This window comes from Tachyglossus aculeatus, chromosome 2 (genome assembly GCF_015852505.1).
Source record: "Tachyglossus aculeatus isolate mTacAcu1 chromosome 2, mTacAcu1.pri, whole genome shotgun sequence".
Taxonomy (NCBI): domain Eukaryota; kingdom Metazoa; phylum Chordata; class Mammalia; order Monotremata; family Tachyglossidae; genus Tachyglossus; species Tachyglossus aculeatus.
This window is the reverse complement of record NC_052067.1, coordinates 10,212,728-10,232,227: the sequence shown is the minus strand read 5'-3', so window position 1 is coordinate 10,232,227 and position 19,500 is coordinate 10,212,728. Positions and strand designations below refer to the sequence as shown.

Sequence of the window (19,500 nt, the reverse complement as noted above, 5' to 3'; positions counted from 1 at the left end):
TGGGGACTGTTTCTCCAGGGATAATGGGGGAACAGTGAACTGGCCCACGTTTCTGCTGAAGACCGGATGTTCCGGCGTCCGCTTCAGAATGGGTCCCTTGCATGCTGTTGGGTAGGGACCGTCTCTATATGTTGCCAGCTTGTACTTCCCAAGCGCTTAGTACAGTGCTCTGCGCACAGTAAGCGCTCAATAAATACGATTGAGTGAATGAATGCCCTCATAACTTTTCAGAGCCTTTTTTCCAAGGTCGCAACTAACCCTGCATTCTGGTCCACGGAGCAGTCGTTAAGATTTGGAGTCATTCATTCATTCAGTCGTATTGAGTGCTTACTGTGTGCAGAGCACTGTACTAAGCACTTGGGAAGTACAAGTTGGCAACATATAGAGACGGTCCCTACCCAACAGCGGGCTCACAGTCTAGAAGGGGGAGACAGAGAACAAAACAAAACATGTTAACAAAATAAAATAAATGGAATTTGTACAAATAAAATAAATAGAGTAATAACTACGTACAAACATATATGCATATATATACAGGATATATTCATCTATACAGAGTCCAGACACTTCTACCTGAAAGAACATGTTTGCCATGCGGGCCGTATTTTTTTTTGAGATGACTTTTCAAAGCAAGTCCTCAAGGTCCACCTTGCGATTTTCAATTCTGTCTTGCAAAATTAGCGCCGAGCACAAGTTGGCAAATCCCATTTCATGAAGGCCCTTTAGACTGTGATCTTGTGACGGGCAGGGAATGTGTCTGGTTTTTGTTACATAGTACTATCCCAATTGCTTTTGTACAGTGCTTTGCACGCAGCGAGCTCTCAATTGTTACGACTAAACGAATAAATGGTTTGTTTGAAAGTGATGCTGCTAATGTTAGTGTCATTGAGAAGGGGCAGCATCTATTCCCCATTTTTCACCCTGCAGTCAGAGGTATAACGTATAAATTGACCTCTGATTTTATCCCAGCGAGCACTGGAAACAATTACAGGAAAACGTTATATTTAAGAATAAAATTATCCAGTAGTCCCCTTGCCTAACTTCTGCCTGCTTCTTGATCTGTGTTGTAAGACTGTTTTAGCAGGACCTCAAAAGATATTGCCAGCATTTGTTTCGTTTTCCTTGGAAGTTGTTCTTCTGGACTGCCGAGCTGGCCTTAGGGGATACAAAGCAGGAGGTGGGCCCTCGGGGAGTGGCGTCTCATAAAGAAAACTTACTTTTGTGAATGAGTTCTGATACCACTACCCAAAATTCAGACTTCTATCGGGGTGGTAAAAGATGCATCTGCTCTCATGAAGTAGAGCTGTAATAACTTCAAAATATCTACGAATAACCCTAGAACTCACCACTTCTCCTTGGTATTTGTCACCCATTTTAGTTTTTCAACTGGAAGTAATAGAGCTCTTGGAAATGGATCTTAGTGAATAAGGAAAGAGAACCCCCGCCCAGACATGCACTAAAATGCAGTGAAAATTAAAAATGTTTCACTACATAAATTACCATGAAGTTGAAGAAATTCTAAAGAATAGTGACTGCTCTTTCACCTGTATCAATTTGAAGTTGCTGTGAAAAGCACAAGTGAGAGTTTAAATTTAAGGGAGTGTTTTTGCTTTTAGTTATTGTTAACACCTGAAATGATGAAAGCTTCCCCAGCATTGGCTCACTGTGTGAATGACTTCCTGGAGAACAAAGCCTACAGCAAAGGAAAAGGGGATTTTGCACGTAAGGTAAGGTTATCTTCACATGTAGTGTTGGGCTTCTTAGTGCCAAGAGTGAAATAAATCAGTTCTAAGCGTATTGAGGGCAAATATAATGTAATGAATTTGTGCCAATGTTTTTCTTTACTCTAAGCAGACCCAAGTTGCCAGTCAGCGTATTGAGGGCAAATATAATGTAATGAATTTGTGCCAGTGTTTTTCTTTACTCTAAGCAGACGCAAGTTGCCAGTCAGTCGTATTTATTGAGCTTTACTTTGTGCAGAGCACTGTACTAAGCACTTGGGAGAGTACAATACAAAAGACACATTCCCTGCCCACAATGAGTTTATAATCTAGAGGAGTATATTGAGGAGTATAGGGCTTCTGTCAAAAGAATCCCTTAAAACAATAAAATAATTTATTCTGCCACTTTCCTAAATAAACTTTTCTTTCTATACTAACCTTTTCATAGTACCATTCCGCCATCATTTGTAAGTGATACTTCCACACACCTCAGGAATTAGCTTCATTTCAGAGGGTTCACAATCTTGTCCTCACAGGTGTATTTCAGAATATCTGTGTCTGCTCACCAGGCAAGTGGCACTCTTTAAAGATCTTTCCCACAGATTTGGTTGTAGGTTGACCTTGAAAAGTTTCATTAGTCTTAACCGAGTGGCGTGTGCTAAATTATCAACAGCCCAGGCTGTGTTAATGTCTTTGTCTTGCTTTGCCAGCCAGAGGCACGTGGAAAGCCAGGTTGGGCTAATTTGAGGCTCTTGGTGGCAACTACTGACACTTGCTACTGTTTCTGTGGGTCCCATGTCCCTCCTTGTTTGACCGCCCAAAGATTACCCCTCTGCCACTGCTGCCCAAATCGGGGATTGAGATCAACCAATCAATGGTATTGATCGCGCGTTTACTGCGTGCAGAGCACTGTACCAAGCACTTGAGAGAGTACACTGCAGAAGCGTTGGTAAGGCACGATCCCTGACCTGAGTAACGGGAGACCATTGAAGGTGCCACAGGGGTCCAGAATTGTCTAAATGATACTGCGTGACCCTGAATGGAGGATGGAGTCATGTCAGATCAGAGTTGATCATTTTGCGGCTGCAGAACTGGCTCGAATTTGATATTAAGCGCTTAGTACAGTGCTCCACACAGTAAACGCTCAATCAATCAATCATATTTATTGAGCGCTTACTGTGTGCAGAGCACTGTACTAAGTGCTTGAAGTACAAGTTGGCAACATATAGAGATGGTCTCTACCCAACAGTGGGCTCAATAAATATGATTGAAGGAATATTCCTGATGAGATGTTCTGGCGTGGCTTTCTCTGGTATTGCCCTTCAAAATTTTCCCTGCACTTTATCAAAGTCTTAGAAAGTACAGGTGAACTATTTTACGAAACTAATAGTTACCCTCTCCATGTGCACAAACACATCTTTTGTAAATTCCCCATAAAGCGTTCATGATTTTAAAATATCCCTTTAAGCATGATAGTTATATTTCCCAGTTATCATCGTCCAGATGAGCACCATCAAGGAACCGATTCATCCATTCAGTCGTATTTATTGAGCGCTTACTGTGTGCAGAGCACTGTACTAAGTGCTTGGGGAAGTACAAGTTGGCAACGTATAGAGATGGTCCTTACCCAACAGTGGGCTCACAGTCTAGAAGGGGGAGACAGAGAACAAAACAAAACATATTAACAAAATAAAATAAATAGAATAAATATGTACAAATAAAATAGAGTAATAAATCCGTACAAACATATACATATATCCAGGTGCTGTGGGGAGGGGAAGGAGGTAAGGCGGGGGGCGGGGGGGGGGATTCATTAATGCCACACATGATGCAAATCATTGGGCCACCTGAAAAAAGTAATTTTGTGCTCTGTCTTTAAAGACTGAAATGTCGATACTGTTTGCATCTCTACATAGGAGATTGCTTTTAGACTCAGAATGCTGTTACATTTTCAGTTTTAGACTGTTAGTTCCGTATGATTCCTGCATGTAGCCAAAGTGGTTGTCTGCCTTGCATAGACTGGTTCGGACCAGCCTAGAATATTATCCTGGAAGTTGTGATGGGTGAATTGTGTGGCATCTATTGACTTGGCTGTGGGTATACTATGGAACATCTCTAACGCTTCCTCTAATATCTTTTTACTGTGCATAAATTGACCTAAACCCTCCTTAAATTGAGTCGCCTACTGGCATTCCAGGCTCAGATCTAATGTATAATCAGTAACTGCATTTGTTAAGCATTTCCAAAACGTAAAGCACTGTATGGAATGCTGGAAAAAATCAGTCAAGTGGTAGTGGTATTTATTGAGCACGTATTAGGTGCAGAGCACTGTACAAAGTGTTAGGGAAAGTACAATAAAACAGAGTTGGAAGATGCCACAAGGAGCGTACAGTCTCTATGGACATTCATTCAGATACATCCCTGGCCCACGTGTGTTCACAATTTAATAGCTGAGGGTTGCCGAAATTAAGCAAAATGAACAGTAACAGTCAAAGGTACGTCCATCTTCTCAGATGTCAAGGCTCGACCGCCTTATCCTCCCCGACTCTCCGTTTCTCCGGAGTAAAAGGGCAAGCGAATAAATGATGCAAGTGTGAACAATTCAGTAATTAGGAGAAACAAGAAATCCACAACCCAAACTTGATGGAAACTAAAATTTAGCCTCCATATCTCAAGAGGGGGCTTTCTGAAATCCCACCTTCTATTTAAGCATGGTCCCAGCTAAGTTACAGGATTGGTGATTTTTTTTCCCCCAGCTCTATCTTGTGTGTACACCTCCCATTGTACTCTCTGACCCATTAATGCTCTTAACTCTTGGCTTGCACAAACTTGGCTTGCACAAAATGATAATGGTTATTTAATTTTGGCTTATTTGGGTACTTAAGGTGTATATACATAAGCAAATGCCTGGCAGAGTTTAAAGTGTCAGGACCATATCTGATTACTTTGTTTGCAAAAGGCACCTGCTGCTATGTGGAAATCGGCACTACATAGATGTTTTGATGCTGTTAGCTTGCAATCTACTGTCCGCTAATGGTTATGTGGGTTACAGCAGCATTTACAGAATAAAGGTAAAGTACAGCATAGAGTGAACCCTATGAACCTGCTCATCGGTGGCCAAAACACGATGTTAAGTAGCTGGCGATGCCTGACAATTATTTTGAATCGTCTGTGCACCATAGTACCCCATTTATCCAGGTCAATTGGGGCCACGGATGGTATATACAAAACTCCACATAGTGCAGAGAGATTAGTTTAAATGAATTTTAATTCAGGGAAATGTCTTGGAAACCAACCCAGTTTGAAACCCACAGAGCTATCCAAAATGGGGACTGCACTGCTGTAGTTCATGAGTATCCAAAGGCTGGCCCTAAAATGGTCAGGGTGCAGTGGAGAACCGGGTAAACAAGACCGGCAAAATCGAGAAAGCCTTGCCCTGAGCGTGCCCAAGCTTGACCATTTAACTTGAGTCTTGTAACACATTACTGACCTACGTACGTAGCTCTCTGTTGGATTCTTGCGTTTCCCATGTATGACGCTCAGTATTTCCCAGATTCATTTGAGCAGCAAGCCTGAAACAATGAAGTCACGGTAACATCTTTTCCCCTTTAGATGGATACTTTTGTAAACCCACTCCGCAACTCTATGAGAAATGTTTCCAATGCAGTTAAATCCCTTCCTGATAGCTTGGCAGAGGGAATGACGAAAATGTCAGACAACATGGGCAAAATGTCAGAAAGATTAGGACAAGACATAAAGCAATCATTTTTCAAGGTAAGAAGGTTTTTTCACTAGCGTCTCCAAAAGCAGAGCGTTGGACTGTGTTTCTTTACTTCCTGGAAAACTCAAATAAAAAGGTATAATAGACATAGCTATCTATGTATAGAGTTGTCCGTTGTATTCACAGACACCTCTGACAGTGAAATGTGCTTGTGTTTTCGGGTGCGCTTACGATTTCACTGTGGGACCCAGAGTTCCAGCCACAATGTTTACACAAAAAGGCTGTCTCTCTTTGTATTTTCATGCTTAACGTTTGCAACTGCTAGTGCTGTTTTCTGTTCTGCATCCTTGTCTCTCTCAGGAAAGTTTTGCTGGAAAAGAACCACTTGTTCCTTGATAGCAGTATGTCATGCTGGTCTACCCTCAGTTGACTCCCATTTTTCACCTGGGATGTAGCGTTGTTTGAGGCTTTGTTATACTGTGTCTTTAGGTATGAAATAGACAACTGATGTTAAAAAAAGAAGAGTAGACATTTGACAAAAACGGATATAAGAAAAAAATAGGCAGTCTGATCCAAACAAATTTAAAATCAGTGAACTCATGGAACACTTTAGTGTACTTTCCAGGATCAGAATATTGAAGTCAATTGGGTAGTGTTAGATTCTGTTTTTAGAAACGCATAGCCTAGTAAAATAAGAGCAGACATTTGACAGAAACAGATATAAGAAAAAAACGGGCACTCTGATCAAAACAAATTTAAAATCAGTGAACTCATGGAACACTTTAGTGTACTTTTCAGGATCAGAATATTGAAGTCAATTGGGTAGTGTTATATTCTGTTTTTAGAAACGCATACCCTAGTAAAATAAGAGTAGACATTTGACAAAGACGGATATAAGAAAAAAACAGGCACTCTGATCAAAACAAATTTAAAATCAGTGAACTCATGGAACACTTTAGTGTACTTTTCAGGATCAGAATATTGAAGTCAATTGGGTAACGTTAGATTCTGTTTTTAGAACCGCATACCCTAGTATACCTAAGCAAAATTGAGGCCTACAAATCCTTGCAATGCACGTCACGAACTGGCATTTCCTTGTCATCCGTAGAGAAGTAGGGTGACTTGGTGGGAAAAGTATGGGCGTGAGAGACAGAGGACTTGGGATCTAATCCCGTGGCTCAGTGGAAAGAGCCTGGGCTTAGGAATCAGAGGTCATGGGTTCAAATGCCGCCTTCACCACTTGTCAGCTGTGTGACTTTGGGCAAGTCATTTAACTTCTCTGTGCCTCAGTTACCTCATCTGTAAAATGGGGATGAAGACTGTGAGCCCCACATGAGATAACCTGATCACCTTGTATCCTCCCCAGCGCTTAGAACAGTACTTTGCACATAGTAAGCGCTTAACAAATGCTATCATTATTATTATTATTAATCCTGGCTTTGCCACCTGCCCCTGGTGTGGCCATCGGCAAGTCACTTCACTTCTGTCTGCCTCAGTTCCTCCACCTGCAAAGTATCTATATGCCCTCCTACTCAGACTGTGAGCCCTATATAGGATCTTATGATCTTGTATCTACCCCAGCGTTTACTACGGGGTTTGGCACAGAGGAAGTGCTTAAATACCACAATCATAATGGTGGTATTATTATTATTATATGATCATTATGATTACCAGTATGAAAATTGCACCTTTAATATAGATTCATTGATAAGTCTGTCTTTCCAAGAAGTACTTTTGGATGCAAAATACCAGATTGGAGGTAGATTGCTGCATTCCTAGTTTTCAGGTTCCTCAGAAAATTGACCTTTTTTACATTCTTTTACCCTTAAGAATAAAAGGTAGCTGTGGTTCAGAGACCCTTCAACCATTAAATCGTCGTGCTGATAGAAATATCATTGTAACATATAAAATTCTAATATTTAGGGTCTTATTACCCTTTTCTTTCCAGTGTGATTTCCTCCATTGACTAAAGACAGGAGAGTAATCTCATGGCCTGTCACCCAAACAAGTCACTTCACTTCTGTATCCCTCAGTTGAATCATCCACAGAATGGGGGCAAAATTCCTTCTCTCCCTAACTCTTAGGTTGTGAACTCCAGCCGAGATAGTAACAATTTCTATCTGATTGTCTTATATCCAGCGTTGGCCTTAGCAAGCGTTTAAATTATTGAGCACACACTATGTGCAGAGCACTCACTGTACTCGGACTGGGGATTGGACAATTGACTAAGAGACCTAGGGACCTGTCTCCAAAGAGTCTAGTATAATTTGGTGTCTGACAAGCACAAGCCATTCACAAACATTGTGGTTGTTGATAGCAAAAATATTGCAAGATAAATAGATGTCAAAATGATGTCTTAAGTACTAAGGCGCATAAATATATGGGCTAAGAGTAGAAGTTGGTAGTTTATTGGGGAATGACTCCTGACCGTATGGGTTTTTAAGAGTGTTTTGAAGATGGGGAGAGCCGTGATGAGGTGTTTTGAAGGGAGAGGAAGTTTCTGGCCTGAGGAAGGGAATGAGCAAGGTACCAAAGGCAAGAGAATCGAACGAGGTAAGGTGAGAAAGTGAGGTTGGAAGGAACCAAAAGTGCGCGTTGGAGTGTAGTGGGCAAAGAAAGCTGATTTAAAAAAAAAAAAGAAAAAAGATAAGTCCAATGGTTAGTAGTCTCTCCTTGATGAGGAAATAAATAGATAATCATTGGAGGTTTTTGAGAAGTGTTGGGGCCCCACTTTTGGAAATTGAGCGTATCTGTTTTTTATTCATTTTCCAACTTAGGTGCCTCCTTTAATTCAGAAGACTGATTCGGATCCTGAGCACTACCGAGTTGCTGCCCAGCTTGATGACAACGTGAGTGTTTGGTTTTGTTGTCCTTCACAATCATCATCAATCGTATTTATTGAGCGCTTACTATGTGCAGAGCACTGTACCAAGCTCTTAGCACTGTACTAATGTGTCCATGTGTCACAATGTGTCCATCTGTAGTTCAGATCATAATTTGCTGACCCGCTTCAAATGAGAATTTCCTATTCTTTTCCCCTTTGCTCCCTCCACCAATAAATGTGCCTTCTCTGTGATAAAAATTCAACTTGAACTTCATTTAAAGCACCGTATACTCTGGGTTGAATTTCCTTTAGACTGTATTTCATCAGAGAGCAAGAGTAGTGAATAGGATACTGCCTTCCATAGCTTCATAGTCTGGAAAAAAAAAAAAACAATCGCATCTCACTGACAGTCTAAGCCACATTGGAAAGATGTAGTATTCTAATAAAGGCAGTGAAGTGTACTTGGCCATGGAATTCTTTCGATATATAGACCCGAAAGTGTAGGAAAATTAATATTTGAAATACAATAGTCCAAGGGAACATGGAAAGCTCTCAAAGTTCTCATAAGCTGTGGTATTTTCCCAGTGTTTGGGTTGCAACCCTGATCAAATATATGTGGAACAGTTGAGAAAAATCTTTCATCTTTAACTGGGATAGAAGGGCTGTACAATTATTGCAGCATCATAAATCTGCACCTGCTCTGAACTTCACATATTTATTGGTCACATCAAAGCATTCCAGCTCCCTTTCCTGTGCATAACTGTGCTTCTCTGACTTTGACAAATGTCTTTTTTTTCCAAGTCTCCAATTTCTTAGTTCAACTTTCTCTCTTCCATCGTCAGTCGCCGATCTTATAATTCAATAATAAATCTCAGAGTTTCCATGTATGCTCCCCAACTGGGAACTTTTTTTTGACCCTGATCATAGGAGAATCTGTCGATAGAGGCTAATTGTGTGGAAAAGCCTTCACAAATGTTTGTTGTGCCTCAAGCTTAGTTCTAAATCATGAGCCTTGAGTCCCTAAACAGTCTTTCCACTCCGTTGAAGCAAATCTCTATCGTAGAATAATGTGGAGGAGAAGAAGGAAAAAAAAAGTCAGTTGTTTCCAGACAGGAGGTGGAGATGGATTCGTTGGGAAGGAGAAAACCGCAGCTGGAGATCCTGCTGAGAGCTTTGTAGGGGTGGCGAGGGGGGAAGAGGGTCAAAAAGCTAGAGGGCCAGGGAAAGGTCTAGCCATGGGAAATCCCAATCTGGCCGCCTTCAATCATTCAATGCATTCATTCATATTTATTTTGTTAATATGTTTTGTTGTCTGTTCCCCCTTCTAGACTGTGAGCCCACTGTTGGGTAGGGACCGTCTCTATATGTTGCCAACTTGTACTTCCCAAGCAATTAGTGTAGTGCTCTGCACACAGCGCTCAATAAATATGATTGAATGAATGAATTGAGTACTTACTGTGTGCGGAGCACTGTACTAAGCACTTGGAAGGTACAATTTGGCAATGGATAGAGACAGTCCCTACCCAACAATGGGCTCACATCTATAAGGGGGAGACAGACAACAAAACAAGTTGACAGGCATCAATAGCATCAAAATAGATCAATAGAATTATAGATAAATACACATCATTAATAAAGTAGAATAATAAATATGTACAAATATACACAAGTGCTGTGGGGCGGGGAAAGGGGTGGACTAGAGGGAGGGAGTAGGGGCCATGGGAAGGGGAGGAGGAGCAGAGGAAAAGGGGAGCTCAGTCTGGGAAGGCCTCCTGGAAGAGGTGAGCACTCAGTAGGGCTTTGAAGGGGGGAAGTGAGCTAGCTTGGTGGATGTGAGGAGGGAGGGCATTCCAGTTCAGAGGTAGGACGTGGGCCGGGGGTCGACAGCGGGACAGGCAAGAGCGAGGCCCAGTGAGGAAGATAGCGTCAGAGGAGTGGAGTGTGCGGGCTGGGCTGGAGAAGGAGAGAAGAGAGGTGAGGTAGGAGGGGGCGAGGGGACGGACAGCTTTGAAGCCAATCGTGACAAGTTTTTGCTTCATGTGAAGATTGACAGGCAACCACTGGAGATTTTTGGGGGGGGGGGGGGGTGACATGCCCAGAGCTTTTCTGACCTCCCCAGCTACTTCTCCCCAAAGCGTATTATACCTGTCTATTACATTGCATTATATTCATTGTATCTGCAATTTATTTAACGTATTTGTAATTTATATTAATGTCCCTCTCCCCCTCTAGACTTTAAGTTCATTGTGGTCAGGGAATGTGTCGATTTATTGTTCTATCTTACTCTCCCAAGTGCTTTGTTATAATAATAATAATAATAATGATGATGGCATTTATTAAGCGCTTACTGTGTGCGAAGCACTGTTCTAAGCGCTGGGGAGGTTACAAGGTGATCAGGTTGTCCCTCGGGAGGCCCACAGTCTTAATCCCCATTTTGCAGATGAGGTAACTGAGGCACAGAGAAGTGAAGTGACTTGCCCAAAGTCACACAGCTGGCAATTGGCAGAGCCGGAGTTTGAACCCATGACATTTGACTCCAAAGCCCGGGCTCTTTCCACTGAGCCACGCTGCTTCTAGTACAGTGCACTGCACACAGTGAGCACTCAATAAATATGATTGAGTGAATGAAACCTTCCCTGGTTAGATGCTCTGCCCGGTCATTTACAGAATCAAAGTGGAGAGTGGTAAGACAAAGGAGACTGCAAAGTCCTTGAGGGTCTCTCCATGCATCGTATGTTCTCAAGCATACAGCATATTCTGGGATTGCTGAAAACCCAAGCGCATCCTTATTGGGCTAATAGACTAGATCGATCGTGCCGTGGTTGAAAGATAGGTGCTTAAAACCACCTGTTCGCAGTGTAATGCTTTGGCTAGATGATAGAACCTCCCGGTCCTAACGAAATGACGACTAAAAGAATTCATGTCTTTCTGGAAGTTGGAATATCAGTTTATCACACATTCCTGTATTGCCTATGTTTGGAAACAGATATTTGGAAAACAAGGAAGAGCACCGTCAATCCTTAAGTTGATGATAGTGAAAGAAGACACTCTTTTTGTTTAAACTGTGAGCTCGTTGTGAGCAGGGAACAAATCCACCAGCTCTGTTGCATTGTACCCTACCACATACTTAGAACAGTGCTCTGCACACAGTAAGTGCTCAGTAAATGCCACTGATAACATGGCATCCTAAATAATTGCTTAATCTCCTTTTTTCCTCACCACTCGTTAGGTGGATGATAATATTCCTCTTAGAGTAATGCTGCTTCTCATGGACGAAGTCTTTGATTTAAAGGAGAGAAATCAGTGGTTGCGAAGAAACATCAAAAATTTACTTCAACAGCTTATTAGAGCAACATATGGGGACACGATTAATAGGTAAATTTTTTTTTTAAATTCGGGGGCCAGATTGATTACAGAATGGATTGCTTTTTCTTTGGGGATAGGTAATTTTCTCCTGACAGAAAAAAAAATCTCCTTCAGGGCCCCACAAGAACATCTTTACTTTTTTATTTCATTTTATTCTATTTTTTTAGTTCTCTGGAACAGTTCACATTTGCATTGTTTTTCTTCTGCATGTATTCTCCTCCTTTGTTTTCTCGGACTGCTTATTAATCTTTAAAATGTTGCTGATTCCAATTTATGTCATTTCAGGAAAATAGTCGACCACGTTGATTGGATGACCTCCCCCGAGCAAGTAGCAGACTCAGTGAAACGCTTCAGGTACCTATTTAGCACTCTGCTCCCGTGTACATCAGGTGGCATCGAAGGAGTTTTAGTCTTGAGCTTTAAAATGTACTTTTCCCTTTGGATCTTAGGAAAAACATAAAAGGCAGTATCTCCACGGGGTCGTAACGTAACAAAATCATACTAAACTCTGAAGAGTTACAGGATTCGTTCAGCACTTTTGAGGTATCGAGCCCTGTGCTGAATGCTTGGGAAGGTACAAGATAATCAATTCTTCCCAAGCGCTTAGTACAGTGCTCTGCACACAGTAACTGCTCAATCAATACGATTGAATGAATGAATTCAGGAACTACATGAACTCCTAGGGAGGTTTAGAGGGAGCCCGATGTCTGACCCCATTTTATAGACGAGGAAACGGAAGCCCCGGAAAGGTTAGGTAAGGTGCCCAAAGTCATCCAGCCGGCAAGAGGCAGAGCAGGAATTAGAACTCGGGTCTCCTGATTTCTAATCCCTTTATTCCTTCCACTAGGACAGGCTGCTTGGGATCATTATTCTTCTAGATAAGGAATATTTGTGCATATAGCTTTAATTCTATTTGTTCTGACGATTTTGACACCTGTCTATACGTTTTGTTTTGTTGTCTGTCTCCCCCTTCTAGACTGTGAGTCCGTTGTTGGGTAGGGACCGTATCTATATGTTGCGGACTTGTACTTCCCAAGCGCTTAGTACAGTGCTCTGCACACAGTAAACGCTCAATAAATACGAATGAATGAATGAATGAACATTTGGAGTTGAAAGGTCAAACGATGTAGAACAGCCTTACAGATCCAAGGCGCATGCTCAAGTCTCAAAGTCTGAAAGAAATTAGGTCAGGCTAAAAGATCAAAACTTCTAATTAACACTTCTTATATATATAACTAACAGCCCTAGTACTCTGTAACTTTAAGCCTCCATTACTCACTGTCATCTGATACACTATTACGTAAGTGTCTGGAGTGTGCAAAGTGTCGCAAGGTTCTGTTTAATAAAGAATATATCAGGTTGGTGTAAATCCTTTGAGAATTTATGTTTTTCTGTGCTTCTTTAACTTGGAGTTTAGATTGCTTTCAGTTGTCATCTTCGTTACTTTTTCCCTAAGGGCGGGGGGTGCTATGTGCAGTGAAACAGGTGTATTTCTTCTTGCACTAGCAAAACGACCTTATGTATGTTATCTTTTTAACTAAAGTAGCATAGATAGACTTTGGAGCCAGAAATTCAGGTGACCTCCCAGGTTTCTACAGCACAAAGCATATTGTGTTATCATTCTTTAAACATTTGTTATTGCTAGTTACAATTATGAATACTGCATCACTGCCGTAAACGTCTTTAAGCCTCTATCCAGCAAATAATAGTAGTGATTTCATGAGAAATAATGAAGATGTGTTCCTTTTTGAGTTTAACCATTTGGGTTGACCAAATCATAAAAAAAAGCATGTTCTTCAATCAAAAATCGATAGCATTTTGGACAATAAGAGGATCTAAACTTTCATTAATATATTTGAACCAGAGACTACCGATTTTTTTCTCATAGATGGGTGTCTATCTGAAAAGTGGATATTAGCACCAGTGTAGACCAAGTGTGGTGACTCGAGGGAGGTGGGCAAAGTTGGGCTGACAGAGGAAACAACTGCCTTGGCCACTTCTGGGTGCAGGGGACTGGGCACCAGCCTGGGTTTTTTTTATTTTTTGCAATTCCCTTCCTGCTTGTGAATGTGGCTGGGACAGAGCAGCTAGGCCACACTGGCACCACAATTACACAATTCCTGTGGTTATCGTGGGCCATCCTACCCAAAGGACCCTGGCCATTGATGTAGGTATTGTTTGATTTTTAATGCATTTCAAAAAGCCAGCAGTTAGAGCGTTAAGGTCATTCAAGCTAGCCCACACAAGAAGGAAGTGGGGAGGAGAAACTGTCCCGTGTCTGCCTTAGGAAGGGTCCTGGAGGTCTTGGGAGGGGCTGAAGGGACACATCCGACTGGGAAACATGGGGAGGAGTGGGACATAAGACTTCTCCGACCTTTCTAAAGCCCACCTTGGCAGGGAGGGTGGTTGGCCGACTGAGCTGGGTGCGGGAGTGGGTTTGCCTGGGGTGAGTCTCAATCCTGCCCATTCCGAAAAGGGAAAAACAAGAGAGCCTTAAGAAGGCTGCAGACGGTATCAGGGGACTCAGCTGAATGGCTGAGGAGACCCTGGGCTAGCACTACGAGAAATCAAATTATCACCCAGTCAGGTATTAGAAAAGATTTTTTTACTGTCGGAAATTATTTATTAAACTTCAACCATCCTTCTTTTAAGTGAGAAGGCAGTTTTTAGTGTTGAAAATAGATGCTTAGAGTTTATTAGAAATTTAGCTTTGGCCCTTGAAGCTAGACTCATTGACTGGGTACTATTAATTTATAGCAATGGGAAGTGAATACATATGTGCCTGAACAAGAGTGTTTTTATGTCCTTTTCAAGTATAAAGTTCCAGATGATTTTCTCAGGTAGCTCAGTCTGAGACAAATCATTTTATTTCTGATGTCTTGAAGTCCTTACAAGTAGTATTTTTGGAATTCATTTTTTACCTTCTTTTAACAGAGATGCATTTTGGCCAAATGGCATTTTAGCTGAGACTGGTCCGTGCAGGGACAAAGCTATCAGAATGAGAACAAGAGTTGCAGGGAAAACTAAATTGCTTGAGATAATGCCAGGTGAGTGACTTTTTTGAGGTATTTGTATTTCCTAGTTTTGGGTGGGTCTTGGGCGGTGGTCTCTGTGCAGTGTTTCGGTTACCCCCAATGAAATACCAACCTTAAGAAAAGTCCGAGAGAGGGGAGACAAGGATGTTCAATTTGATGGTGAAATGTAAAAGGTAATCAACCCAAATTTGAAAGTTTCTTTTCTGTTTGGCTCTAAACTGTAACCCTCTATATTAAGGTGTTATTGATCCAGATCCTTATGGAATCTAAACTACTCTCACTTGTGGGTTAAACCCTTCTGGAAACTGCATTGCATTTTACACTCTCAGGCTCAAATCTTGAAAGCTGTAAACAAAATGTGAAGGGCCAATGTAGATGTGGTGGAAGATGTTTAAAATTCCTTTGGGAAAGGGCTTCCAGACTTAGAGAATCATAATAATAGCGACAATAATAGTGGTATTAGTTAAGTGCTTACTATGTGCCAACCACTGTTCTAAGTGCTGAGGTAGATACAAGTTAATCTGGTTGGACACAGTCCCTGTTCCACATGGGGCTCACACTCTTATCCCCATTTTGCAGATGAAGTAACTGAGGCACAGAGAAGTTAAGGGACTTTTTTGTGTCTCGCTTTACTGCAGTTTCCCACCAGAGACCTTCTCTGGTATACTGAGATAATCATTCATTCATTCAATCATATTTATTGAGCGCTTACTATGTGCAGAGCACTGTACTAAGTGCTTGGAAAGTACCGTTGGGTAATAGAGTAGTAATTATTAATAATTAGTAATCTGTCCCAGTAAAGGGCCCAGGAGTAAGTGACTGAGTCACAGCCAAGGCTGGATTAGGCACCGAGAGGATCTGCTCAATCAAAGGATGCAGTTAACCTGTCACTTTTCGGTTTGTGTAGATGAGCTGAAGCACATTATAGGTGCTGAGACAACACGCAAAGGCATCCTTCGGGTCTTCGAAATGTTTCAGCACAACCAGTTAAATAAGAGGATGGTGTACGTCTTTTTGGAGGGCTTTCTGGAGACCTTATTTCCACAATATAAATTCCACGAGCTCTTCAACAAACTCCATTCTCGGTCAGAACAGATGCAGAAATACAAACAGAGACTTCAGTCTAGTCAAGCGCCTTCCTTCCAGAAAAGGTGACACTCCAAACTCCGAAGCTGGTGTCCGTCAATCCAGGTCGAAGGGCTTGGACAGACCTTCTGGGACTTCACCCTCCCCCCACAAGCTGTTATTTCTGCACCAGTCTTTTAGGATCATGTATTAGATAATTAATGCATCCATGAGACCTGTGGTTCTTCTCATCCTCACCTCTAACCCAGCTACTACCAGAAGGGGGTTTGTGTGTCTTAGGTGATGTGGTGTGTCTTCTTGCAAGGCTGAGAAGGGGTACTGGCCCACCCGGCGAGAATGACGTCAGGCCCTTCCACTTCTGACCGAAGCGGCGCGTTTGCCAGCAGCGACAGAGGGCCAGGATGTACCGAACGAGAGCTGAGCAAAGCACAAACAGAGGGGGCGAAGGGAGGAATGCGTTTGGCGACGGGAGATCGTGCAATGTATGATTTGGGTGTGATTTGTTTTGCATTATGACCTTGTAGTTCTAGATCAACATTCCTGTACAGGGCGGGATGGCCGGAGATCTTCGGAGCGGTCAGCTCTAAAAATCATGATAATAATAACGATGATAATAATAATGTTACCGAAAGTCCGAAAAGTCCACGGATTGGAAGACTGAGAAGTGTGACATTGAAACCTGAATTAACTTCACCTTGGTGACCTAAAAAATAAAGCTGAGTAACATTTAGGTTTGGGTTGAATGGTTATTCAGTGAGTAAGGCAATAGAGTGAATCAAAATTGGCCCTTTTTTTTTTCTTTTATGCCAAGGGGGGGATTTGGAGGGTTAAAGAGCTCTAATCGGCTCTTGGGCTTCACATATCACACACCATTCTCTACGTTACAAAAAATAAAATAGAGTAACACCAAAGGGCTCTTATTCAAATTTCACAATCAATACAGTTCCCTTTCAAACATTTGATACCTCTTCAATAAATTGGTAATTGTAGAAAGTGAGGTGTACATTTGAGAGAGTGTAGTTTGTTGAAGACGTGTCTCACGTTCTTCCCCTTGAAACTGAAAAATAATAAGCCTACTGTGCTTCATTAGAAGTTGCCCCACTAATTTCAAATTGGGGTTCTCTCTTGCTGTTGAGAAGTTGCTAAAATTGCTACTCACCAACTCAAGTCCCGTAAACTTCATTAGTTGTATGCAAATATAGAAATTCCTAAATCTACCACAGTGTACATATATGAAAATAAAGAATGGAAACAGTTACAATATTTTTTTAAACAAGTTTTTTATTTTTTGCCTAATGTAAAATTTTCCTAAATAAAAATTCTACAAAAATTCCTTAGTGTAGCCACTTGATTCCCTGAAAGAATTCTATGCCCCAAAGAGAAAAATCTTACGCTTTTACTATTTTTTTGGTGTCTAGATATCTTGAACTTCTCTCTTGCTCTACTCTCTCCATTTTCGTAAACCTTAATCATGGGCAGTAAGCGGTGCCCTGCACAATATTTAACATTCCCTTTGCCGATGGGTTGAGGGTTTTTTTCTTTTTTTTTTTAGGGAAAAAAATTAACACTAAAAACCTGGTTGAAGCTATATATCAGGTCACTGAGCCACGATCCTGGTGTTTAAATTAACATCCAGGTGTAAGAGCAATATGTACCCCAATGCCCGAGATAAAAGGGAAAGGTAGCACGTGACCAGTTGAGAGCTTTAAGGGGAAAGAGAGCAAACACCCCGATTTATATTTCATCTGTTCCTCTTTTGGACTCTACATGCCCAGCGATGCCTATCGAAGTAATGAAGCCTTCCTTTAAACGTTGTAATATGAATCCCGTCTATTATCTTGGATCACGTTCGCGTACCTAAGGGTAGCAGGCATTTGGCCTGTGTGGCATGTCTTCAAAATTTCATAACCGAGAACCCTTTCGTTAAAGATAATGAAGAGGGAAACGAGAGGGTCCTTTCAGAATTAGTGGGCTATTCTCCCCAGGTTTTCAAATAAAGAGGTTGGAAGTGTATAGGAAATACCCTTTTCCTCAAATCTCGGTGTAAAGGTGATCAACATAACGAAAAGTGAAAGGACGCGTAAATGAACAAAGCTAAATATGTATTGAGGTCAGTGATGAACCCAGAACTGGGAAAAAAAAAATAGGGTGTAAAAATGGAAAAGGTCAGGATAAAGTCCAAAAATGTAACTATTGTACAATCATACCAAAACCTATTCTGAATAAAGCAATGTTTCTGTTCGTTTCGTTGTTGTTAGTTTATACGTAACACTTCGAACTGGAAATGTGAAGTGCTCTTTTGTATAAATAGTAATGTGTCTGACCTGCGGGCACCTATGAAGTCCAAGAAAGAACCATTGTCATGCTAAAAGTTGTAGAGACTTTTGGTACTGCCTTGTGGGAAATCTTTAAGCCCATGAATGAAGTACAATGGATCGTATTTAAGTTATTACAGTTAATGCATTATATATAAATGTATATATATGCATATATATATATGCACATGAAGAGGCTTTGTGTCTTCTGGTATTTAATTTCCAAATGTGATTTTTCCAGTCAGTGGTGCCTAGGCAAGACTTAGCAAAAATGAATCACCTTGTTTTTTTTTTTTTAAATAACTTGGGTATACGTTGACCACTTAAATAAATCCATCCCTGATATCTTAGGTGTTCTGACAAAACTCCTTTCCAAATCTCCCCACATTGACTGTAGAATTAAAATACAGCACTTACGTGGATGGCCCTAACTCCTAACATTTGAGTGTTCTGAATTATTGCTGAGCAAATTGTGCCATTGACCAACAAATGCACTTGATTAGCCTTAATTTTTTTTTTAAAGAACATTAGTTTCCTAAATAATTCAGTTGGCTCCTTCTTAAGCTTGTGCTGCTGGTGTTTGCTAGAACTAAACAGTTAATTTTAAGTGCTGTCAGAACGTGTGCTGAATTGAATTTTAAAAGCATTTAAAACTATATAAATTCCGCAATCTAAAAATTTAATATTTCGTGCAATATTTTCATTGAATGCATGTGTATTTGAATAATTGTAAAATAAATGAATTTTTAATGTTTCGAGAGATACGTTAAACTGTCTTCTTAACCCAACAACTTACATTTCGTTGTTGCTGCATCAGTTTATTTAAGGACTTGTTTTAAAAGTCTTGTTTGTCTCTCCTTGTAAAATTTTCTTCTTTTTTGGTGAATTTTGCTCCTGGGAGCTTGGCTCCCGTATCACAAGGGAAAACAATCAAAAGAGCGCATCTTACGGATGTAATTGTTAAAGATGACTCGTCCATATCATTGTACAGTGAGTGTCAACTGTGTGCCTAATTATTCTATCAGTACGTTTCTCCCCCTTTAAAAAAGAACAAACATCAGTCTGACTGTCAGTCATTTTTATTGAACTGAGAAAGATGAACATTTTTATTTAAGGTTTGCATTATGTTCTGACCACTAGAAAAGCTGAAAATATTACACTAATAAAGTATTAATAAACATTTTTGTTGAGTTTATGTAATTACTGGCATTTATTTTGAGATGACATGGGATACGCATTGGTACTTTGTTAAACTAATAAGTTACTAAGTGCCCATCATATTACTGATTAATTGACCTAATTCTGTGTGAGAAATGTTTCTCCGTTTAGCAGTACATAACATTTCCATGTTTCCTTCCTTCATTCATTCATTCAATTGTATTGAGCGCTGTACTAAGCGCTTGGGAAGTACAAGTTGGCAACCTCAATCAAT

At 40.9% G+C, this 19,500-nt stretch overlaps 1 protein-coding gene across 2 annotated transcripts in view; it reads left to right on the top strand.

Annotated features, from left to right (window-relative positions):
• SNX13 (sorting nexin 13) overlaps nucleotides 1–19,248 on the top strand; it is a 135,776-nt gene extending 116,528 nt beyond the window's left edge. Inside the window, exons 20-26 of one of the 2 annotated variants that reach the window (XM_038759604.1) lie at nucleotides 1,617–1,727; nucleotides 5,334–5,495; nucleotides 8,220–8,291; nucleotides 11,496–11,641; nucleotides 11,918–11,986; nucleotides 14,567–14,679; nucleotides 15,575–19,248. In XM_038759604.1, coding sequence (XP_038615532.1) covers nucleotides 1,617–1,727; nucleotides 5,334–5,495; nucleotides 8,220–8,291; nucleotides 11,496–11,641; nucleotides 11,918–11,986; nucleotides 14,567–14,679; nucleotides 15,575–15,822 — 921 coding nt within the window. In that variant the 3' untranslated portion in view covers nucleotides 15,823–19,248. The remainder of the gene's footprint in view (nucleotides 1–1,616; nucleotides 1,728–5,333; nucleotides 5,496–8,219; nucleotides 8,292–11,495; nucleotides 11,642–11,917; nucleotides 11,987–14,566; nucleotides 14,680–15,574) is intronic. The other variant, XM_038759615.1, reaches the window with a different exon arrangement.
• The last annotated feature ends 252 nt before the right edge of the window (nucleotides 19,249–19,500 follow it).